A 24,723-nucleotide genomic window follows, 5' to 3' on the forward strand; every position below is an offset into this window, starting at 1 on the left:
GATAATCCAGCCTTGAATGGAGCATACTGCAATCATTTCCATCCAAGGAGAATTGTTTATTTGATCACAATGTGTATTTACACTGTGTTACGATCCATCCATCATGCCTCCCAGTCGAGACAAACTACAGCCCCTCTGGATAAGATTAACCTTATTTATTTATTATTTTAACAATGATGCATTTATGAATGTCACTCTGCGTTGCAGTGCACAGGGTAATCCTTTGCTCATGCGGTTTAATCCACTATTAATGAACAGCAGCTCTTGCTGCAGCTCTGCTTGAGCTTGCTTACACTTGCCCCTTTGACCTTTACGCACTGAAATTCCTCCACATTGCTGAGTGTTTAAGATCAATTTGTATTCTAGGAGATGTATGCAAATCCTTTATCTTTATTTGACAAAGTCAGTTTTTAAATATTTACATTATTTTTTATGGATTTGTTTACAATTGTGTCTTCAAACATTGTTTGTTTACCAGCCCTAAAAAGGCCCATGTACCGTTTTTTTTTTTTGGAAAGCATTGCAGACTTGAAATGCAAAAATGTACATTAAATAAATTAAATTATATCTTGGGTTTCTATCTTCTGGGCCAAATAGAAGTCAAATTAAATTTTGTATTATTCATGAGCCTCATTTTCAACTTTTTCCTAATAGAAAGTTTGATAATGTAGCTGAAAACAACTGTCTTGAAGAAGGAACTTGTTACAGGTTTCAGCATCACAATAAAAAGCAGTAGTGATTTTGAGCTCAGTAACCGTTTTCAGATTTAATCTGAAATAAAACCAAATAAAAATGAATCCCAGATTTGGCATCAGTCCTTAAGATGAACCCAGACGATGGAATAAAAACATAAAATAAAAATAAAAATAAAAAAATCACTGTTAAACAGCATTAGTTTATTTTCCACAGGTTACTTCTGAAACATGTAACTATGTACAAAATCTGGAATGTTGGATAAATGCATATCAATTATGATCCCACTGTGACTGTTTCCAAAGAAACTTCAGAAAGACTAGCTATACATTAAAACGGGTGCCTCTGCATTGCAATTTATTGCTGGTTTTACAATCTCAAGTCACTAATCCCTTAATTAACTCTCTTCTCAAATGTTTTTAGAGTATGTACAATTTGATTAATATGGCCTAAAATCCACGTAAGTCTGCTAAATAAATACAAACCAAGTGGGAGCTTATGAAACAAACCAACATGGAAGAAGAAAAGTTAAACATGATCTCCCTAGATTGTCTAAGAACGTCAGACTTTTAATGTCATGAACAGAAAAGTGACCATAGCCCCAGAAATTCATCCCCAAAATTCTTACAAAGTGAAGACAAATCAACAAATGTTAAAAAGAAATTCTTGATTTCATCGGTGTAAAATACAATATTGTGTGAAAAGTTTCAGAAAAGCATTTTATGTTTTTTTTTTAGCCTGTAAATAAAAATAGACCAAAAACTAAATAGTAAAATTAATCATTTCAAAGAAGTAAAATCTGATTCACGTCCACAGTGTTTTCATTTTGGTTTGACAGGCAATGAGCTGGAAAGTTAAAAGACACAAACTGATGTCGACAAATCGAGTTAAAACTTAACAGGTTTTTACATTTATATGGTAAAAACGCCACGCTGGAATTTCCGGGGCCACGACTTGGCACGAGACTTTCATCATCTCCGGTGCTGTACCTGTGAGTGTTTAACAGAGAGAGGAACTAAACATCTAATCACGCTGTTGTAAAAATGCTGCAACGCTGCTTTAAGTGGATTCAATCTGATCATTTCACACACATGAACATTGACGGATCTGGAACTCTACACGACAGACGGTAAAAAGATTCAGGCAAAGTGACGAAAACTTTTACACAATGCAGAGTTGTTCTTCTTTTAAGCTCTACCGTATTTATATATATTTCCTGTGCCATTTAATTACATAAAAAAAAGTTCATTTCACAATATAAAAACCATGTAAAATCACCAGGGATTACTAAAACGCTGTTTTCTTTTAAAAATGATGCTCTTCGAGTGAAAATAAAGGCTTTAAGTATTGCTTTCAAGCCGTTACGCTGCAAACGTACTCAAACTGGTTGTGAATATGTGTGTATTGCTCGGGTTATGGGGTCGAACGTCCTCCCCTGTTCAAACAGTTCAAGGTCTATGGCACTTTGACAGTTTTTCTCTCCCAAATCTATATTCTCTGTACAGTGGAAAAAAACAAACAAAAGATCTGAAGAGATGAGTAACAAGCAAGGTAATGGTTTTAAAGACAGAAAAAGGCAACCTGTGGTCTTCTCTCATGTAGGAAATTAAACTGAGATACGGAGACACTCGTCCCACCGGCTGCCGTCTGAAAGGAAGTCGCCACTAAAATGATACTAAAACGTCTCTCTTAAAGTATCCCTGCTTTTACGCTCTGTAACCTACTTCTCTGCTTGCTTTGGTTAATTAGCATAAGCAACAAACTTCCTGCTTTTAATCATTTTGAAATTTGCGGGAATTATTTGATATAATTTTTTTTTTTTTTTTTTAGTTTTGCCAAAACGTCTCTCGCAGCTCCTTTCTGCATTTTGTCCAAAAGATTTCCCAAAGTTTCAAATCCACCACACCTTGACCCGCTGGTTCCCACAATATGTCACTTTCTTTCCATTTTCCCGCCTCATTACGTGAAGATCCTCATGAATTTCTTCAGCATCAGAGGAGTTGTGCAGTGTTTGTCTCCCCCCAGAGGATGCTGCTGAGCTGGCGTGAGCTGTGTTTATGTGCCATGGAGGATCGTTCACAGGTTTATGGAAAGCTGGATGGAACATTTCCTCCTCGCAACTCTTCAATCTTGCAGGAGGAACAAAAGCGAAGCCATCACCTCCTTGATCTACATTCGTCTCCCCATGAAAAGCACGTAACACTGTCCTCCGGAAAAGATCAGCGAGCGAGTGACACAACAGTTTCCACATGTGAAATGAAATAAGTTCAAAATAAAAATTAAAAAACGGCAAACTGGATGACAGACAGAGGATCAAAAGTGAGCCCACCCCCCCTACACACCCCCACAGGTCAGTTTCAAGTCCATCTGCAGGAAGAAACCTTATGATCAGTGGTTAAAATAAGAGAAGAAAAAAAAAAAACATGATCTGTACAGAGACCACATCATTTGCATCAAAGCACGTCATATCTTCAGCTTCTTTGTATAAAAAATATATATATATATTTATATATATATGTGTATACCACAGTGTCGGCCTTTTGAGGACGCGTACTTTCAGGTTTTTGCTGCCGTCTCGCTTCCATCCACTACATTCAGTGGTTTTCCCCGTTAAATCGAGGTTCTGAAGATTCTCTTCTACGAATAGTCCCAACAGGTGTCCGCGGATCAGCCCGCGTATAAAAATAAGACAGTCAACAGAAATCTCTTGGTTCGTCTTTCACGTGCTTGCGGTCAGTCCTGACTCTGCTGGAGGTCCCAGCAGCGGAGTCTACGCTTGCACGTCCCGGATGATGATTAAATCCACAGTGGTTGGAAATGTCTTCAGGAGGGACACTGCGTTGGCGTGATCAATATTCACAAAGCTGTATCCGTTTGCCTGCAGACAGAAAAACATGAACACTTTATCTCTTATATTCACCTTAAACGACTTCTTTCTGATCACATCGCACTTGTTTCCGTGGAAACAGCAGGATACCTGGATTATTTTATCTCCAGGCTGGAGAATCTTGGATGCCGGTCCGTCAGGTTGGACCCTTGTTACAAATATACCCTGAAATGAAAAAACATCGACAGTATTAAGTTAAAAAATACTTTAAAAAAAAGTCAAATTTGATGTAATAATAATAATAATAATAATATTAATAATAATAATAATAATAATAATAATAATAAAATAGGTGTTAATTTACATTATCTTCCGGATGAAAGGGGTTTCCCCGTCCTCCCACTCCTCCTGAGATACTGAAACCCAGCTCTGGATTCTTCTCCACTTTCACACGGATCTGAAACACACCCGCACACTTTCATTGGACGCTGCTTTAGAACTATCCCAACATTAACATCAAACTACAGCAGGAAGTCAGCCGAGCGGCTATTTCACAAAGCCGATGCAGAAGTGAAACAAAGTGACTCAGATTTTGTTTGGTGGAGGAAACTAACAGGACTGTGTTTGTAATATTTCCGTTTTCCTGGAAGGAAAGAAAATTCTCCTAAATGTTAAAAGCTGATCTTTGTGGGGGAAAAAAAACATTCTTTACAAAGCATCTTATCTCTTCAGAGTGAAGACATTATTAGGAGAAGGAGATTAAACAAACAAAGAGGATTAAGTAATTCTTACACAGAAAGAAAGACAAAGAGCTGAGATAAATATTCAAACCCACAAGAACAGAGAGGTAGGAAATGTTAAATGAATGTTTCATGTCTGTCTGTCAAATCTTGGACGAGCTGTCCTGAACTTTGAATTCCCCCTCGGGGATGAATAAAGCATCTTTGATTTGGTTTGATTTGATAACAACACCACAGCGCTGAAGGATAATAACACGGTTACATCAGAAACATAAGTGATGGCTGCATTATGATAATAAATACAAATGCTAGAAGGTTAATCTTAAATCAGAAGACATGCATGGAAACAGGTTTATGGTGGATATAAATACAAAGAATGACATGTAAAGCAACAGATTCTGGCCAGTTATCACAGAAAAGCTGAGCTCTAAATCCTCTGGAAGGTGATAAAATGATCCTCTCGTGCTTCAGGTGGAAGCTGCAGCTGTATCCTCAGCTGTGTGAAGGAGGCAGCAGAGGAGGCTGAACTCTGGTTCCAGACCCGAATACCGCTGCACTCATTCAGCAGCAGTCTGACGTTTGTCTCAAACATCTGACTTCTGCTCACAAAGAGCAAACAGGGCGCTCATTATTTTTCAGAACATTCTGAGTTTCCATCATTTTCTAAGATAATTTCTTTCCTCTTATTTCTTTGAGGGCTTTCAGCAGAGAATCTTTGCATTGTTCCAGTGGTTTTAGCATGTTTCTATGGTTTCTATGGTTAGTTGAGCAGTAGCAACAAATCCTGCAGTAAGACTCGAGGTTTTGGTGTCATTAAACACGGAGGGAAGATATTCTGCACGCCACAACCTGGCGGTGTGGTTTTGTTGTTTACATGGCAAGCAGCAGGCAGAATTACCGCCACCATGTGGTGATAATAAGAAACTGATTAAGATGTTTTTCCCCCCACAAACTTTTAATGAATGTTTTTCTTACATGGAATTTATTTAGTGGGATAAAAGCATTTCTGCTGATCTGTGTTGTTTCATTTTCCATCACACAGGAAAGATGCAGAAAATCAGCGTGACGCTGCTCGTCTGAACTTTGGCTCTTGTGGTTCTGAAGGGTTTAATAATGTTTTGTCAGTTTCTTTAACTTTTCCCAAATGTGTTTCTGCGTGTCTCATATTCAGCTCAGCCGGCTTACGGCCCTGTCGTCAAGACTTGCGGTAATTTTAAGTCACAAAATCAAAGTCACGCTTAATGACGTCATCGGCAAAGAGCCGCCATGTTTCTCAGCTTCAGTAAAAGAGTTTGTAGCAGCAACATAAATACGTTTGCAGCTGCATGTCGTGCATAAGTGTGTTTCACCAATCAGAGCTCTTCAACACACAGACACCCTCAAGAATTGTTGGTAATCTGAAAAGTCTGATCCTTCCATTTGGTGCTTTTTCTGTAGAAAAGTTTGGGTTTAAAGGAAAGATTTTTACCCTGAAAATGTTGGAAATGGTCATTTACTGACAATTTGACAAATAACTGCACGTCCCAGTGATTTTATAGCATGATGAAAAACATGCTAGAGCTTTTTAGGCTACTATTATGTTTAGACAAAGCCAAAAAGGGAAAAAAAACCCACACTTTTTTAATACAAACACTGATTTAAAAACAAACAAACAAACAAACAAAAAATGTTTCTTTTCATCATCAGATGAAGATTGAACTACTTTCAGATCAGCTGGTTAAATCCGAGGCTGCAGAAAGCAGCAAGACTGTAACAGTTACGTCACGGGAACGCCATCCCTCACCTCTTGCTGCATCGCCTCGTGTGGGATTCGCTGAGGCCCCTGCGGCTGCTGGGAGACTTTGAGCATCAGGTAGTCGATGAGCTGCTCTCTGGACGGATGGCGAGCCATGGAGGTCTGGTTCATCTGAGGACGAACAGAGGGGCCCATCTGACCATTCATCAAAGGCACCTGGAAACCAGCACAGTGAGAAACAGAGAGGCCCGTTGCTGTTTTGGTCTCCTCTACACTTAAAGAAGAAACACAGTTTTCTGCTTATGTTCTACATACTTTTCTGTGAGGGTCCATGGTGTAACTCTGTGGCCCTTGGGGAACAAAAACTTCATCCTGAAAGGGAAAAAGTGAAGATTATAGAACCTAAACTCACAAAAACATACAAGACAAAGCGTCAAACGGCTGATATGAAGATATTTCATGTCTTCTAATGATTTTAGGCAGCGAGGTGTTGATTTCTTCAATGGGAAAAAGGGATTAAGATGTCTGGTTAGGGTGAAGAACTGAACTACTTTGCTTCTATTCAGACACTAAGCAGCGTGAAATTCACGTGGAAATGAGGAGAATCTTTTCTGTTCAGCTGGGAAGAGGTTCCGCAACACAGTGACAACAGAGGGAAATCTCCTGTCGGCCACTATAGGTTCTAAAACCCACTTCTACATCGTTCAGTCACACGCTGCACCGCTTACCTTTCACCGACACAGATCCCCCCCCGCACATACAGCTAGAAGGTACGAAGCGACTCTGAAGTGATCAGAAGTTGGAGTGAACATGATGAATGAACAAAATAAGGCGTGAAAGTGCAGTTAAAGGAGGAGGAGGAGGTTTTTGGACACTAACAAGGTGATTAGAGAGCAACACAAAGCAGAGGAAAAGATGATTGTTATGATGGAGAGAAGCCTGCTAGGTTTAAAAGGGGCCGTTTGTTCAACACGTAGCCTCATGTTGCACATCTGGTAGCTGGCTTACGAACACATGAAGATTGTGTTTCTTTAAGGTGTGGAAAAAAAAAAAAAAAAAGAAAAAGCCTGATTTTCTGGCAATGTGTCAACCCATACGAACATAAAGCCCTTTTTAAACAGCTCCAGTGTTGATGAACTACAATCTGACATTAACCCTTAAAACTCCAAGATGTGTTTTGCTATTTTTATCCACCTGTCTTTTGTTTTTACACACACATAAATGTAGAAGCTCAATCTTTTTCAGCACAGTCAACATCCAGACATCTGTTTTTTTTTTTTTTTTTCAGGACAGCATCAGTTGTAACATTGTGAGGATAAAATGGTTGAAAATAAACATATCTAAAGTTGTGCTCATATGTATTCATCCCCTTTCATTAAAGAAAAGGCTAAATTTACAACAGTCACTCAAATAACTGGAGACTTAAAAAAGAAACAATAACTAAAAATGTGCAAAAATATAATTTAGTAATCTAAGACATTGTTTTTTCCTTCAACTGAGTTGAAGGAAGAAAAAAAAACAAACAAACATACAAATTGTTCCTGGACAAATTAGAGCACTTTTGTGTTGAACAGTGGGACAAAATACCTGTCAACAGGTGCAGAAGTCTGACTGAGAGGAACAGAAAACACCTGACTGGAGTGGAAACATTAAAAGATTGATCAACACAATATTAGTTTATGACTGATGTGATATGTAATAAATTATCTTATTTGTTTGCTTTTTAAAAAAATATTTATATTTAACCAGAATTAGAAAAAAATTTAATGATTTTCATACAATTTTTATTTTTTATTACTTTAGTCAATTTCAGCTTATTTTACAGGCAGCTGTTTTTTCCTTCTTTAATGAAAGGGGATGAATAAATATGAGCACAACTGTATAGATACAGCACCACAAAGACCAACTAAAGCGACCAAACAGAATTTTTGGCTAACGGTACGATGTAGAAATAACATCTGCATGTCATTCTCTCAAGTCCTTATTTAAGTGCCATTATTTTTTTCTCTTGAAAGCAAACAACAGAAACGATTTACATATTTACACTTTCAGAGCTTTTCACCTACTGTCCTCACTTTGGTGCCACCGTGCATCAACAACATGTTCTCATCCTTATTCCAACCACAGAGGATCCTTCTTATTATTGTTCACTTCAAACAGACAGAACCTGTTGAGCCATCGCTGCTCCTGATTGAACATTATCTTCAATTTAAGCTTCTGATTGGCCGACACTGACGGAAAGTGTTTTTTTCATAACTTCCGGATGAAAATAAACGTCTCTTAGCAACACGATACTTGAGGGTTTACCACAGCGTCTCAGAATAAACACAACATTTTGTGGCTGGAACGTGAACTTCCTGGACAGGATGTAAAGGCAGAGAAGATTTCCTTCGCTCACCTGAAGGTTAAACTATTGGCCACAAATCACCTCACAGTGTTACACACTAGTGTTCCTGAGAAATGAACAATAATATCAGCACTGGCCATCGAGGCAGGAGGGGGCGCTGGTGAAGTGGAGTTTAAAGGGTTAAGCAGAAAACAGAAAAAAAGGAGCAATCACCTGGTAAAAAAATAATTTGTCTACGAAAAGCCAAGTGGAAAATGGCTTCTGTGGGTTTGATTACTTCTCGACACAGAGAGACGGAAACAGACATTTCCTGATCTTCTAAGGGGATGGGAAACTAACAGGGACCTGAGGTCCTACTATAAGTTCACGGTACTCACACAGAAGCTCGGGGCTCCGTAGGGATGTCCGTCCCTGCCACTAAACACCAGGGACCCTTGGCTGGCATGCATATCCCTACAGCTTCCGTAGTGAGACCAGCTCAGTGGAAAGTTATTGGAATTATACGAGCGAGACAGTGCGGTCTGACCACATGGAGCAACCCGCGGTAGCAGCAGACATGACGAGGTGGCCATGCAATCCACCAAATGAGTGACAAACATAAAAGACAGACAAATAAAACAGTTGCAGCTTATACAAACATGCAGTGAACATAAAGATGGGTTAGTAAGCTCCTGTTGGCATTTGCTTTAATAAACCCGTCTGCAGGGATTTGAATTTGGCTCCACGTTAAAAAAACAATCTTATAGTTTTTATTTCTCTGTTCAACATTGTGTGAGGAAAATAAATCAGTTTGCATTCAGCAAAGTCAAAAGAAACACATCCTGATTGTATCTAAAACTGACTGAGTTCAAGGCTCCAATTCAGCTCATACATAATGTGATCTATGGGGTCCTCCAGGGGTCAATGTGGGGGCCATTTCTTCTTCATTACATTATAAATAGTAAATAATTTGAAAGTCATCTTCATTTTGTTGTGGGGAGAACAAGTCCTGGATATGATGGAAAAGGAACTGAACGTTGGGGAGACGGTTTGAATATAAATAACATTAAATAGAAGCAAAACAATATTCAACATTTTTGGCGATAATTAATCACACATTCATTAAAACCTGGATGATTTAAACTAAAACAAAGCAAATGAAAACATTTTGTGGGATAATAATTAAACTGGAAATGAATTATAACCAGTTAAAGGTTTCTTAATCTGAAGCAGTAAGAGACAGAGATAAGACCTTGTATGGGAGTGTGAAGGAACAGTACATGACCTTCTGTGTAGAAGTATGGGAGAACACACACAAAACAAACACAGATCCAATATACACCATTAACAGAAAAGCAGTACAAAGTGTGTGTAATGCCGAGGTCGGACAACAAACCGACCGACTCATTAAACTGAAAGCATTATATTTCGTAGCTCTACTTGACCTTGAAGCATCAGAATTCATGTACAATGTAATCTATCAAAACGTATGGCAGTATCCGGGGTCGTCTCAGGTGAGGAAAAGCATCTATGGCGCTCAGGGATTATGGATGAAAAAAAACTAAGTAAAAACAAACTGTTTAACCAATGCTGGAGCAATATTATTAAATCATACAAAACAATAATTAAATTGAAAAGATCATTTAGAAAAACGTGTACAGGATGGAAACTTAAGATTCTCATCTTGCCGTTGTTTTTTAACGGAGGGACATCAGTGTTTAATTACGAACAAACTGTTACTGTGTGCATGAAGGTATTATTTATCTCAAATCTAATTTTACACCAACATACTTTTTTTTTTTTTTTTTTTTTTTTTTTAGCATTATTAGAGGTACGCCCTGAAAAGTTCCTCTGTCTGTCTACTCAGTTTTTGGTTGGAAATTTTATTTATATATTTTCATTTTTATCTAATTATACAAGTGTAAACTTCTGTTCCATTTATTGATATTTTCTTTTTTTTTTCCTTACTGTTTTTTTCTTTACTTTATCTGATCATGTTTAAAACCTGAACTATCCAACCAAAGGCAATGAAACCATTTTGCAACATGCTTTCGTTACCTTCTCCATTTTCTTGGCCTCGATGTGTCTCATCACCTGGTCTCTCCAGTCTGCCGGCACCCTCCCTGCTCCGACTCCTCCCGACCCCTGCGCCGGCCCTTCCAGCAGCGAGTGCTCAGACTTCACCCTGGTGTTGGGCCGCTTGCTGGGGCTGCCGTGCTGGTAGTTGAAATCGCTCACAGACATGGTTCTTTCTGGAAGCTCGTGGGGCTGAGGCCTGGCGCAGAGAGGCCTGGAGGCTCCGGGGGCGTCGATGCTGTAAGTGCGAGCTGAGAGGGGCCTCTGCATCGCCTGGCTCATTGCCAGCGGCCCCCTTGCCAGGGTGTGAATGTCCCTGTAAGTCATATAGTCCCCATCGTACATCTGCATGCGCCTCGGATCGCCGATGGAAGCTGTGGAGGATGTGCTGCCTTGCCTCTGCAGAGTGCTGCTTCTAGACTGGCCACCAGCAGAATGAGACTTGGCCCAGTCCCCTTTGGAAGCTACGGGAGGCCCCCTCTGCTGGGGCTGCAGAGGGTAGGGAGGGGCCTGATTACGGTTGGAATAATTTGTGTTGGCTAGTGAGTGAGGAGGAGGTGGGAGGTAGCCTTGGTGCTCTGAAGGCCTCTGGGCCCACATCCCCTCTTTAGGCATGGCACTGCTTGTGTACTGGATGTTATACTGGGGGGGAGAAACTCCCATAGGGACTGGGTATCTGCTGGTGCTGGCGGGAGGCTTGGAGGAGGACAGAAGGTCTGAGGAAGATGTAGAGAAGCTGGGGTAGACCAGGAGAGTCTGGTCATTGAGTAACTGCCCAGCAGACTTGCTCCGAACTATGTTCTGGCCCTGAGTTGCTGGTCCTGGACCGCCTCCTGCCATCCTAGTGGTTGCTACAGAGTCACATGACTCGTCGTCTCCGTCGAAGGAGTACAGCTTCATGCTGCCGGCTTCTATGTTGCTAATGCTATGAGACTTCATCACCTGCGGCGGATGGCTCCTTTTCTCCGGAGACAGCTCCTCCGTGCTGCGAGACAGAGACATGTCGCTGCTGGCAGTCACGCCCGCCGAGGCCACATGCACGCCAGTCGTCTCTACTCTCATCGCTTGGCTTCTGTTGCCCAGACTACTGAAGCAGTCGCTTCCCTGTTGGTTTCCATTCTGTAAATGATCCACGTTGTCGTTGCTGAAACCCCGCTGGCTATTTACATCCTCCTGCGCGATCGGGCCGTTCTTTGCCTTGTCAGCTTCCTCCGGCTGGACCGTGTTGTAAGTTGGCAGCTTGGTCATGTTCATGTTGATCTGGTCCCACTTGATGTAGGCGTCTCCCATGCCGTTGTTTATTCCCTTCTCGATGAAGGCCAGTCTGGCTTCCATCGACAGGTCATAGTCCGGCGGCGCCTGCTGAGACTTTAGAAGAGCTTGAAGGGAAGTCTCAGAGCCGTTCCCGTTATGAAGGAGGGGGGTTGTGTCTTTTGGCTGGTTCATATTCTCATCTTCGTGCCTAAAGCAAAGACATTTATTGGCTAAACACTCCTGTTTTCAGTAGACTTAAACACGTTAAAGAAGGACACTAACCGGCTTTTTGGTAGGAAAGGCATCTTTGCCTCCCTCTCAGGCGTGCACAGAGAGTTGTCCTGACTGCTGTCTGTGGTCAGAGACACCGAGTCGGACATGCGAGACGGTGAGGAGCAGTTACTGTTGTTCTGGTTGCTGTTGACCACTGTATCATCCAGCAAAGAGTCGGCATCTTTCCCATCGTCTGTTAAGAAGGAAAAATCACAGATCAGGATGCGTCTGTTTTCTTATCCACTTTAAACCCCGTTTGCAATCCCTTAAATGTGAAGTTACCTTTTTTATCCTTACTTAAAGTCACTACTTTAGGCTGGTTGATGGAAATCTCAATCAGAGGTGGTCTCATCTCTGCTATTTTCATCTCCTCCTCTTCGTCTGATAGCTCCTCAGAATCCTGAAAGACAGAGGGATGCTTTTCTAAAAGCTGCAGCTTTTTATCCAAACCTCATGGTTTTACCACTGCATTAAAAGCTCGATATTTTTCTGTCTGGCAAACCTCCAGCGTGTCCTCGTGGTTCATCATAGAGCCCTCTGATGATTTGAGAGGAATTTTCTGAGAGTTGAGAGACTCAGAAGTCTCCTTTGATTCGGTTGAAGGGGGATTCTGGGTGTCGGAAGATACCGGAGGCTCAGTGTCTGATGCTACACCGTTGGGACACGGAGCTTCTATCACCTGCATGAAAACAAGCTCTCCGTTATAACTGGAATGTGTTTTCTTTACATGCAAGTACAGAGAAATGTCGGTGAATGCTCATGAAATGCATTATTAGCTGACCTTAACTCCCACATCCTGCAAGCCAATGTGGTTCCTCTCTGCTGGTTTGGACTCGTCACTCGACCCATCCTCCTTCAGCCTGTGAGCCACCGACTGGGCCGTCTTCACCATGTTCTTCAGCTCATCTGGGTACGGTGTAGGGTAGCGCTTCAGGTTTCCCTCCTGGAACACAACAAATACAAACCACCATGAGAAAGACGGATGAATGACGTCCTGGATAACTCTGGTTTGGTAGCTGCCCATTCTGAAGCTACTACAACATCATGGAGAGAGTTGGAGCTCTTATCTTGAACTTATCTTAGGTGACATATTTGCAGTGCTAGAAGACAACGCAGACAGCATTCAGTCAACCAGCAGGCTGAAGAAACCTTCCTACATGCAGGTTATCTGGCTTCAAATCAAATCTAATCGTTGTGCTTTCATTTGAAAGAAACTCTAATAATGTGTAACATCACTCTTCATAACGCAACAGAAACTTGTCATCACTGACAGAAAGACATGGTTTTCAGCCCTGTTGTGCCTTCAGTTACTTGAACACACAGCTATGATAACTACATGAGTTTCCACACTAATGAAATAGTTTCTATTCGACAGAAACGCCATTAAAACCTTGATACTATTGATTATTTATAACCGACAGCAGATTTAGAATCTGATTTATGTTTGGACGGTTTGTGCCAAATCAAGCTCTCTGAAATAACCAGAACAGCAAGATCTAAACCATCATCTTGCATCTTAAATCCCATGGTTGGGATGGGATTTCACTGGATTATAAATCAGTATGTCTACATTTGACAGGTTGTGTACCTCTGGCTTTTAAACTCAACCTGATTTATAGCCAATTATTGATCTAATATTGAATTGGACCATGTCTGTTGTTGTGACCCGGATTTATACAAATAAAGTTGAATTGAAATAAAGGATTTCAGCTTAAGTGTGAGCATGACCAGTCTCTACTTTTAGTTATGAGCGCTTGTATAAAAGAACTAAAGAAACACTTCAGACTGTGGTTGTTTCCGTTTCCTCTGTGGTCTAAAGCATGGAGAGGATCTGGCAAACGAGTGTGCCGACTCGCTGCAGGACGTCTGTGTGACGAGCAGGTCTGAACTGCACGCTATAAAAAGGAAGCCAGAGTGATGAGGAGGAAGTGCACTGTGGCATAGTATTTTCTCAGAAACTTGTGCAAAGGTGTGTGTGCTTTATTTCTCAACTGCAGTGAAACAATCTCAACCTGTTGAATGACTTCATTTATTCTCTCGCCATCTCTGACGACGCAGCGTCTTTGGGACAGTTGTGGCTGTCAGACACACACGCTAACTTGAAACTACCTAAAGATTAAATTAAAATGTTGGACCAGTCATTAATGCTCTGGACTGGCAGAGAACACCAGGAACTCTCTGAAGTGCCACCTCCCAGCAAGTGGCATTGAATGAATTACCTCTGAGGTCATTTTTGTTGTCGATGTGGCTTCAAGTCCATGTAGTGAAAATGCATGTGATCATGGAAATAACCCTCTAAACTTTCCACCAGAGAGTTCCTGCAGTTAAAATAGACACACACCACTAATTCTACCTGTAATTTTTTGTTCCATATGCTGCAACTGCGCATACTTCAGCAGTTGTGATCTGCATCTTACATCATGTGATATTTTCAAAATCTTTTAACATGAATCGTTTCAACACTTCTCCTCTTATTTGACCTTTTTAACTTTCATTTAGCTTTTTTTCTTTTAATTCATTGTCTTTGTTTGAACCTCACTCCAAACACTGCAGAACACAACTGTTCCGGATAGGTTGGGAAAGGAAGAGGAAAAAAAACCAAAGACAAAACAAAACTGGCTTTTACTAATTGTGTGTGGCAAAATATGTGACGGCTGTCACATCACACCGCCTGCTGATTTGAGTTACGCTCATGTCAATTTGCTTGGAGGCGGGACCTAATACACATTAGGATGCACCGGTGCAGCAATGAATGAAAATGAATAAATAGAAAAATACACCAACTGATCATGGAGGACAGGGAGACGACTGCAGCGAAGAAGAAAAGAAAGTTTTGTTACAACAAACACTGGGAAAGCAGATATTCCTGGGTTAAACCTGTTTGAGGAGACTGTGAGTCACAAAAAAGACGAGCTACTCAGAGGGCGGCTTCCCAGTCAATGGACATGTTCCTGATAAAGCCTCGACTGATAATTCTGTTTGATTCTTGATAACGTGAAAGGAACAAGGAAATATTATTCAAGCTTTTACTGTTTCCCTTTGTCAGAGAACTTGAATTTCAATTAAAAAAAAAAAAAAAGTAACAGATTGGTTATGTTTAGATAGTAATTTTTTTTTTTTTTTTTTAAACATTGTCATGAACGAGTGGAATCCCACATTGTCCCACATTTGGTGAGAGAAGATCTGGTCACCGTAGTCACGGATACTTTTGTGAATCTGACAAATAAACGTGAAATCTCAAACACAGACCAAACAGCTAATTTATTCAGAGATGACCAGAAGGTTCTTTGAATTATCATGTTGTTGTGTTCGTTTGGGACAAACTGGGCAGAAACACATCCTGAAAATGGTTAGAAAAACAAATCATATGAGCAGAAATTTAAGTTGTGCTTACAGTCAATTTTCAGACCTGAAAACTTACTGTAGTATTTCTTGTGAAAACTCTTAGGTGTGTGTGTGTGTGTGTGTGTGTGTGTGTGTGTGTGTGTGTGTGTGTAAGGGGGGGAGGGCTTGTACAGCAGATCAAACTTTGTTGTGAAAATAAAAACAATGTCCTTGCAGTGGTGCTAAATCATGTCTCCACTGTTGTTTTTCCCCTTTCCAGCATTATGTACACAGTGATGAATGTGTGTCACTAACCCTCGGGGGTGTTTCTCTCTCATCTTTGTCCTCGTCACACTCAAAGGCCACCTGAGCTCGCTGCTTACGTTGCTCCTCCCAGAGCGCCGGGTTGAAGCTCTCAGAATCGGAGTTGGGGATGTCTGAAATGAAACAGAGGCCAAGAAGTGGATTACTTTTGTTTTCTTTTGTTATTTAAAAGGTCTCCCATTCATTCCAGCCTTCTGCTTTGTTTAAGCTGACCCACAAGGCGGAGCCACACACACACACACACACACACACACACACACACACACACACAGCACGAGGGGGACGGAAGGTGCTGCAGAGGAACTTTGAGGGAAAAAAAAAGGAACCTTTAAATCACTTGGAAGTGTTGCAATAAAAGTCTTTCTTACTACATTAAACCAACTGAAGACATCAGTGTTTCAGGCTAATATTGTAGTTAGTGAGAAGACCTGACATGTCTGCGACTGGTTTTAAGGAACAAAGGAAAACAAAGAGGATGACTCTGCTTTAATGAAATTCTGCTAAATCATCTCAGTTCGCCAAACCCGTCTGTCTGAACTTCTCGCTAACTTTCCAACATGCGCCATGGCCATTATCTGACTCTTCAGTAGACAGACATCTCAAAGCTGCCTTTCCAGTTTCAGATGAGAATCAGTCAATGGGTTTCCTGTGTTAAAAAGCTTCTCAACTTCGACTTAGCAAGACGTCCATGACTCATGTACACAAAGCACCTACAACCCAGATAATCAGAGATAAAGTTCGATTCTCAGCTGAGAATAACCCTCTGGTTCAACTAAAGGCACTGTTCCAGAGTGTGAAAACATCTTGGATAACATGAGTCACCTTTTGTGTACCCTCCATATCAAAACAAGTTGTAAAACATTTTAATTACAGCTGGGTCATGGCTCAATCCAGCTTCCCAGGAATACAGACTTCCATTACCGGGAAAATGTAAGGTGGTATTAAAGCACATGGCTCTCATGGAGAACAAGACCTTTGTAGGCAAGATGATGAACAAACCAGGGACAAATCAAGCTGTTGGCTCGAGACCATTTTACTGGGTCAAGCTTGTAGATCCTGAACCCCTAATTACGCTAAAGCTAAGCTGCAGCAGGGTCAGTGCAAGTCGTCTGGTGTAACAGGAACCCAAACCAAACAGGCAGATGCTTTACAACAAGATGAGGGCTTGGGTTTCCTTTGCAGAATCAGGTAACAAGCCTCTTATAAAATATGCAGTTAGGGATCCTTGTAGGTCACCTATATGACCGCAATAACAAACTTTAATGCAGTAGCTCAGAATGGGGCGTCGAAATCTACTAAACCGACCAATAAAATCAGATTTACGCACAGGAAAGTCTGATAAAGTTCCGTTGAACCAGGTTGCACAAGGCGTAAGAGCATTTCCTCAAACTGTCTGTGAGATGAAGAGCAAAACTATAAGATACTCACAGTCCTCAGTTCTGGTTTGCTGGGGGAACATGTAGTTGGTCAGCACGGTTTTGTGCGTCTCTGGGTCCTCCTCTTTCTGCAGAGGGATCAGGGGCTTTGACTGCGGAAACAAAGAAGGGTTGAGTGCCGATTTGAGGCCAGTCGCATCAGCTGAGGTGTTTACACGACGCGTTTTTCTTCTGACTGGACATTTGATCTGTCTGGAAATGCAGCCAATGACATTGATCAAACAAGAAACAAAAAAATAGACAAAATTAAGGCATCAGCATCTGTCTGTCCGTTTAGAAATCCATCTTCTGACGATGATGGTTAAATATCCTTCACAGAAATTATTTTCACGCTCTAAGTAGTAGTTTCCTGCCGACACACACACTTCCGATGCCCACAGGGAGTTTCAGCTCAACCATCACAGCCTTGCAAGCATAAAAGCATGACTTGCATCCATCTTTTTTTAAGCCTCTTCAGATTAAACTGCTCAGCCTTCTCTTTGCTGCTTGCAGCTACATCTTTAAGTCATGTCTTCACGTCATCTACTCTGTCTAGGGCAATCCTTTAGACATCCACATGCCTTTCCCTGTCATCTACTTCTCATTGATGCTGCTCTTAGGACCATCAGTGTCCTGCAGGGGCCGTCAGCACTGTTGCACCTGTCTGTCTGTCTGTCTGTCCATGTGCCAACATGCCTCTTGGTGTAGTCTCCTGTTAGGAATTAAAGGAGGATGACTGCAGAGGAGCCTTGTGTAAAAAAAAAAAAAAAAAACAGGAGAATTTTCTTCTCAGTTTAATCATTGACTCGAGGCAAGGACAGCAGGGATGAGAGTTTCATGGCTGATTCTTCTCTGCAGCTTTTCTACAGCATTCAGAAGCAGCTGCAGCTTCCCAGGGACAATTTGTCAAGGCATTTTAACAGAGCCTTGGAATAGTCCAGCCAGGAAGAAAAAAACGCATGAATAATTGATTTTAAAACCTTGTCAGAGTCTGACTGTAATTTGGAAATATTTATAAGCCGGGTAAAGCAGACACACAGAAGCAGTGTCGTCCCACAGAGGCTTCTCCAACATTACTACACTACTGCATTCCTCAACTCTTCAGCTTGGCTTGATATGAGGAGTTTTGTGTCACACAAAGCCACAGTGCTATGCAAAAAGCTGGAATTCCAAACCACTTTCTCACATGAGCTGACCGAACTTGAACGTTTCCATCAAAGAAAAGCTTGTTTTCTGTTGGAACGGGGGAAGGAGTCTGCATCTGAAACGCCACAAGTTGCATGCTATCCTTGATCTGATTTTCCTCCAGCTGGGCTGCCGCTTTACCACACAAACTGGGATCCTCATTATTCAGATGTACACACAGGAGATCAAGGTTTCTGTCGGGATTACGCCTTTGTTTTCCTTGAACTGTTGAGATAAGTATATCCTTTTCTGACATTCATTGGACTCCATCTACACTTTAAAGACAAAGAGGCTTTGGTTTAGGTATCACTTAAGCTGACCTGCGTTAACATTTGGCATGTTAAGCTCAAATGTCCTGGAAGTGGTTTACTGCATTTTAAATGTGTTTTACCGTGAGCTGCTTGGCCTTGCTTCTTAATTTACTGCTGAATTTTTACTTTGTGTCACCTACCCTGAAGCCACTGCGGTGACCATCTGACCGAGTTGCCAAGCAGAACCTTCTGTCCGCCCCAAATAAACACATGAAGTCTGTGGTCTTACCTGGTTTTCAGACAGCCACATCGCAGTCAGTTCGTTCAGTTTAGTGAAACTGTAGGGGAGATTTTTTAACCTGCAGAACGAAAGCAAGACAGTTTGTGATCTTCCAAAAAAGGCTAAAGATATTGCTCACACGCACAGTGAGATATCTCCTTTTTTTATGTCCCACGACTAGTTTGGTCTGTTATCTACTTATTTATTTATTTTCTGGGCCCGAGCTTTCCAAAATGAAGCCATTATAACACTGTAATTAGCACGCTACATTACAAGCTCTTTCAGACTGTGCATGTGCTCTTATTCCCATTGATTTACAGTCGTGTATTTACTGCAAGGATACTGGATTATTGATGAAAAGGCTACTTTTAACATTATCAGTGCTGAAAGTACAGATTATCTCTTGGGTTCTTATCTAATCTGTTGATTGGCTGCTTGTTTAATTGATCTGCTTGTTCTGGAAAATTAAAAAAATGTGTTTATATACCCTAAACCACACTGAAATATTTTCATTATTATCACAAAGAGATAAATTAGTAAACAGACTAAAACAAAATGGAAAAAAATCTAAATAACCTTGAGTTCTTTAACCTTAAACTTGCCATAAATCAACACCGGACTCACTTGTTGTTGCTTAGATTGATGACTTTGAGCTTCTGCATGTCACCCATCTCCTCAGGCAAAGTCTCCAGCTTGTTGGAATGTAGAAACAGAACAGTTGCATTCTTCCAGTTGCCCATCTGTGAGGAGGAACAAGTCAAGGACTCGTGAGCATGAGCCAGCGGCGCTAGCTGCTGTAACCGAGCAGATATTTCTGGATTGAAGTGCACGCTCACCTCTGGGGGAAGCTGGGTCAGGAAGTTGTGATCTGCAGCAAAGGTGCGAATGCAGACACACTGGCCGATGGAGGAGGGCAAAGCTTCGATCTCATTGAAACTGCAGTCCAGCTCATCTATAGATATCAGGCTAACACAGTCATAAACAGAGACACAAATGGCTTTAGTCACACCAGTTTTTACATCTCTGCACGGATAAAACACAATAAGATCAACAAGTCTCTCAAACTAATTAGGTTTTTTTTATACATATTTTCTACCTCAAATACAAAAAGAGAAGCAACTTGTGCCTCCTTGTAGGAGACATCAGCTGATTCACACGGAATAAGGAGGCGTACAAGGACAGATCCAAACAATTACACAGAACTGGCAAGAAACTAACAACTATATTAATCCTGAACATTTTCTGCAACAATTTCTCTGCCGTCCGTCCACAAGCGTACACAACAAAACAGCATCTCTAACACTTTAATGACGCCACTTTCCACAACTAATGACAGCACTTTGTCTTTACTTAAACCCTTAAAAAGGTCAGAAGATGGTTTTGTCAGCTGTTGTGTTTAGAAACAAGCTTTTGTTTTGAAGTTAAAATATCCTGAAGGCTTTCTTTGACAGCTACATGGAGCTAAACAGGAAAACGCATCGACACTGCATGCTTGGGGAGTCTGCGTGAAACGGCATGTTGAAAACACCTTTCATGTGTGTTGGAACAAATTAATCTTAACAGAGTATCGTAGGACTACGAGGTCAAGAGGTGAATCACCTCTCAATAAAAAACTGAAAGCATCAGTTTCTGAACTTTATGAACTTTCTTGGTAATTTTCAGAGAAACTATGGTAAATTCCTAAAATCAACATTTTGGTGCTAAAACAAAAGTACCATATTAATAGTGTTTATTTAACCCCTTCTGTCCAAAAATGTTTTGTTTGGGAACAATTCTGGCTTCTGTTTTAGTTTCTAATAGCAAACATTAAAAAGTCACTTTCTGCACTGTCTTAATATCCAGGATGTATCAGATAGTGTGACTCTGAAGCTGTCGTGTCCGGTTAAAGTTTCACCATCAATGCAGACCTAACAGATCGCTCTCACGCATCTGTCCATCAACAGCCTACCGCAGCGGTCCACACACAAACTACTGACTATAAAACCACGTTTCTGAGTTTGTCTCTGTGAATTACAGCTACTCTTCAGCTTTTTTTTTTCAGGTCCCATGCTGATATTTCATGCAACACTTTGTAAACTAAAACAAAAACAAAAAGACTTTGATACAGCAACTGCACAACAGCTCTTTCCCACTTTAGACATGTTTTAGAGCTGATTAAACCATTCAGGGTTTGAGACAGCTCCTTTGGTCACTGGATGGGTTGTAACGAGGAATAACCAGAACATGACATCAGCAAAATAACTCCTCTGATGACACGTCAGCATCAGGAAGATAAGACATCACTTTTAAACCAAAGTATTAATATGCTGAATAAACCTGTGTACAAACCTCAGACTGGGAACCCTTGGTATAATTAATGCTTCAACTCTTTACAGAAGCTCAACTTTGTCCAGACTTTGTGCCAGTCACATACAAAACTGCAGAAAACTAGGAGGTTTCAGCTGGATGCAAACTGTCTCATGTGAATGCAAAGATAGTCTGATGGCAGAACAAAACTCATGATTCAGCTCCTTCCAGTGAAAACCAACACTCCACATAAGCAGTGCAAAGTAGAAATAAATAAAAAAAAAAATTGAGCTTGCTTCGGCAAAAAAAAAATCCAGGCATGGGATTAAACTAAACCATAGGCTTTGTCACATAATCTGTGTTAAAGTACACAAGGAGACATATTCTGGCATAAGGGATAACTGACAGTGTTTGGAAACAATAAATGGAAAAAACAAGACTGTGCAGATGCAGTTGCATTTGTCAGTCGATGCAGATTTCTCTCTCCCAGATGCAGGATACAAATGAAGTGGGAAAAAAAAAAACCATAGATGGATTAAATGGAGCTTAATCTTTGTGTTAGACCACAGCGAGTCAAAGTAGATGGAGGGGTCGGCATGTGGGCCAGGCTTACTCTCCACCAGACAGCTGCTGCCTGTTGGATTTACCTGTCTGCTGAGGGAAAGATCAGTCTGAGGAAAAGGTGCGGCTGCTTTGGTCTATCAGTGCTGCATCTGGGGATCATCTGGTCAAAGATTACCACCAGGCTCTCCGCAATATTGTGAACGGTTTCCGTAAAACCCTGAGTGAGTTATTATGACCCAGTCTTCAAAATCCATGATCATAAAATCACTTAATATCTTCAGTATTTCATAAAAACAAATCAAGACGCGTTACGTTTGGTGGAAATGTCAGATTTATCCAGACGTTCCAACTGATCAGTGGATAGATGGTAAAAACAGCCCAATAATCCACCGATTCCTGGATTTATTCCCAAGCTATCGCTATGAGCGCTCACCCTCCAATAGTCTCTGGTAAGTGCATGAGCTGGTTTTCATCCACCTTCAGCGCTGTCAGTTTCTTCAGGGAGCCTGCAGACAAGAAAACACAAAGATTAGATAAGAAAGACAAATACAGCAGCACAGAGCTCCTATTGATTATCGTTTGTTGTTGAACCAGTAAGAAGAATATCCACAAGAGCAGTTAATTAGATTCATTACTACTAACATTCATTCATTCATTCATTTTCCAAACAGCTGGAGCCTATCCCAGCCGGTTTTGGGCGACAGGCAGGGTACAGCCTGGACAGCTCTACTACTAACATCAATACAATTATACGTTCAGGAGGAGACTAATCGACTGCCAGCAGTGTGCATGAATTTAAGCTTGTCCTCACTTATGCTTAAAAAAACAACATCAATTTTCAGTCTGAAATTCAACATGTGACTCAAATTTAATCCAGTTTTGATTTACTGATTGGACCAACGTCCCATTTGTTCATTGGTGTTGGTCCATTTCCATAACTTAGCTTCAGAAAACAAAGGAATGTGTGAAAGATTGAAGCACTTTTTCTGATTTAGTTCTGACATGAGGAGCATTTTAAGCATATAACTGATCACATAAACCTGATGAAAACTCACTGATGGAGAAGTATGATCCCAAAAAAACCCAGCTGAGGAATTTCTCATTTAGATTTTTCTGTCATATACGACCAAGATGCTTGGATTTGTGTTGTTATTAATAACAACAGCTGATTTATTGCAACCCTGTGGAATGGTGTAGCGTCCTTTAAGATCTATTTTAATTTTTTCCCCCCAAAGTTCTGCAGCTATTTTTAATTTTATTCCCTGAATTTAGTGTTTCATGTGAGCTCAGAGAAAGAAGGGCCGTATGAAGCAGCGGGCCCTTGGTTGGGATTCAAACCTGGAAAGCTGCATAGAGCAGCTGGAGCTTCTATACATGAGCTGTAAATTGTCAAAATGCATTCACCTCTCATATAGCCTCTCTTGTTTATTTGGCTCAGGAACTGTGAAAAAACACGTAGTGAGGATAGCAGGTTATGACTGAGCCAAAATAAGGTGAAACAAGGTATTTCTCCTGTTTCTGGAAGCAATGGAATGAATGTCTGTCTCTATGGACGTCGTTATAATCATTATCATTGTGTATTTATATGTGTTTGTGTATATGTGTGTATTAGGGCTGTGACGATGTGCTTTTGTCCCGATTCGATTCCTATTTTTTTGGGTGCTGATTCAATTTAAATTGCAATTCCACACAATTGTTCGATAGTGCTGATTTTTGTAGATTAAAAACAAAATAAATGTATAAAACTTTTTTGGGCACGTCATTTTCCTTAATTACAATGAGGGGAAAAAAACCAACACAGTAGCCAGATTATTGTCTGCTTGCCCAAGAAGACAAGTTAAATGATCAATAAAAACAGTAAAAATGACAAAAATTTAATAATGAACTATTTTTATTTAGTGAGAAAAAGATTGAAAAAAGATAAATAAATAAATAAAAATCGATTTTAAAACTGTGAAGCAAAAACAATCCCGATTTACGATTTGATTTTCCTACCCCTAGTGTGTATGCATGTATGTGTATGTTTTTTTTATTGCTGATATAGACAGATATGTCAGGAATAAATAATAATAACAATAAATATAATGAGAAAAAAAATCCCACCATCATTTGAGTAAAAAGTTATTAATAATAACTATATAATAATAAGTATAAGTATAAATAATAAGTTATTTATAAGGAACCTTGGCTATTAGCAACTTGTCACTATGTAATTATTGTTCTGCTCTCGTAAAATCCATTGATACAGAGACGTAAAAATTCATTACAGATTGCAAAAGAAGCCGACGAGGCAGGTGAGAAAGATGGAGAGAAACTGCAGAAACAGGTGACGTGGATGTAAATAAGCCCCACCCCCTTCCAATCCCAGCTCTGAACCATCGGACCCTGAACCCCCAGACCGAGCCCGAACAAGAAGGAATCAGATTACGCAGCACTACGGTTAGATGTTTCAACTACACACGGTGCAGCAACTCGAACAGGTGGCAGCACATCACAGCGGCCAGTCGACGTTTGTTACCAGATAAATACAGATAACATTTTTAAACTTCCAATCATAATTCTGTAAAACTTTACAAGAAAGTACTCTGAAACTTTTATTTTTAACCAAACTGAAATTAAATCCCCAGAAAACCACCTGGATGAAGGACATTTGACACAAACTGGCAGCAGCTGAAAGCAAGTGGCGAGGTGTTTCATATCAGATTTTCATCAAACAACACATTTTTGTGTGTGCGTGTGTGTGTGAGAGCTGTAATCTTTACCGATGGAGCCAGGCAGCTGTGTGAGGGAGTTGTTGGAAAGCAGGAAATCCTGAAGACTCTCACAGCCGCAGATTTGTTCATCTACCATTTCCAAGTTGTTCTTTGACACATCCAGATACACCAGTTGTTTTAGCATCCCCAGCATCTGGACAGAGGTAAAAAAAAAACAACAAAAAACAGATTAGAAATGGGCATGTGAAGGAACAGAAAACACTGTTGGATGAATTAAAACAGAAATAATTTAGGTTGAAGCATCTCGGAGCTGATGGGACTCCTAAAGTGGATTACATTTGAGCACATTTGGAAGCTGCAAGCACACAATTCATAAGAAAGAAAGCAATTACAGCCACTGTAGTTTGGTTTTATATGCATGACAGACTTTGATGCTAATAAAAAGCTGGTCTGTGA

General features: G+C 40.6%; 1 protein-coding gene across 1 annotated transcript in view; it reads right to left on the reverse strand.

Moving 5' to 3' along the window:
• Positions 1 to 3,089: 3,089 nt before the first annotated feature.
• Positions 3,090 to 24,723, reverse strand: part of erbin (erbb2 interacting protein) — a 60,998-nt gene continuing 39,364 nt past the window's right edge. The window contains exons 10-26 of the mRNA XM_079256148.1: positions 24,316 to 24,460; positions 21,987 to 22,059; positions 19,540 to 19,669; positions 19,328 to 19,443; positions 18,713 to 18,782; positions 17,001 to 17,100; positions 15,564 to 15,685; positions 12,706 to 12,867; positions 12,427 to 12,603; positions 12,207 to 12,324; positions 11,934 to 12,117; positions 10,380 to 11,859; positions 6,311 to 6,367; positions 6,044 to 6,211; positions 3,885 to 3,977; positions 3,671 to 3,745; positions 3,090 to 3,571 (exon numbers count right to left, since the gene is read on the reverse strand). Of these exons, the coding sequence (XP_079112274.1) occupies positions 3,464 to 3,571; positions 3,671 to 3,745; positions 3,885 to 3,977; positions 6,044 to 6,211; positions 6,311 to 6,367; positions 10,380 to 11,859; positions 11,934 to 12,117; positions 12,207 to 12,324; positions 12,427 to 12,603; positions 12,706 to 12,867; positions 15,564 to 15,685; positions 17,001 to 17,100; positions 18,713 to 18,782; positions 19,328 to 19,443; positions 19,540 to 19,669; positions 21,987 to 22,059; positions 24,316 to 24,460 (3,378 nt within the window). The 3' untranslated portion in view covers positions 3,090 to 3,463. The remainder of the gene's footprint in view (positions 3,572 to 3,670; positions 3,746 to 3,884; positions 3,978 to 6,043; positions 6,212 to 6,310; positions 6,368 to 10,379; positions 11,860 to 11,933; positions 12,118 to 12,206; positions 12,325 to 12,426; positions 12,604 to 12,705; positions 12,868 to 15,563; positions 15,686 to 17,000; positions 17,101 to 18,712; positions 18,783 to 19,327; positions 19,444 to 19,539; positions 19,670 to 21,986; positions 22,060 to 24,315; positions 24,461 to 24,723) is intronic.

The sequence above is a fragment of the Telmatherina bonti genome, assembly GCF_933228915.1.
Source record: "Telmatherina bonti genome assembly, chromosome: 17".
NCBI lineage: Eukaryota > Metazoa > Chordata > Actinopteri > Atheriniformes > Telmatherinidae > Telmatherina > Telmatherina bonti.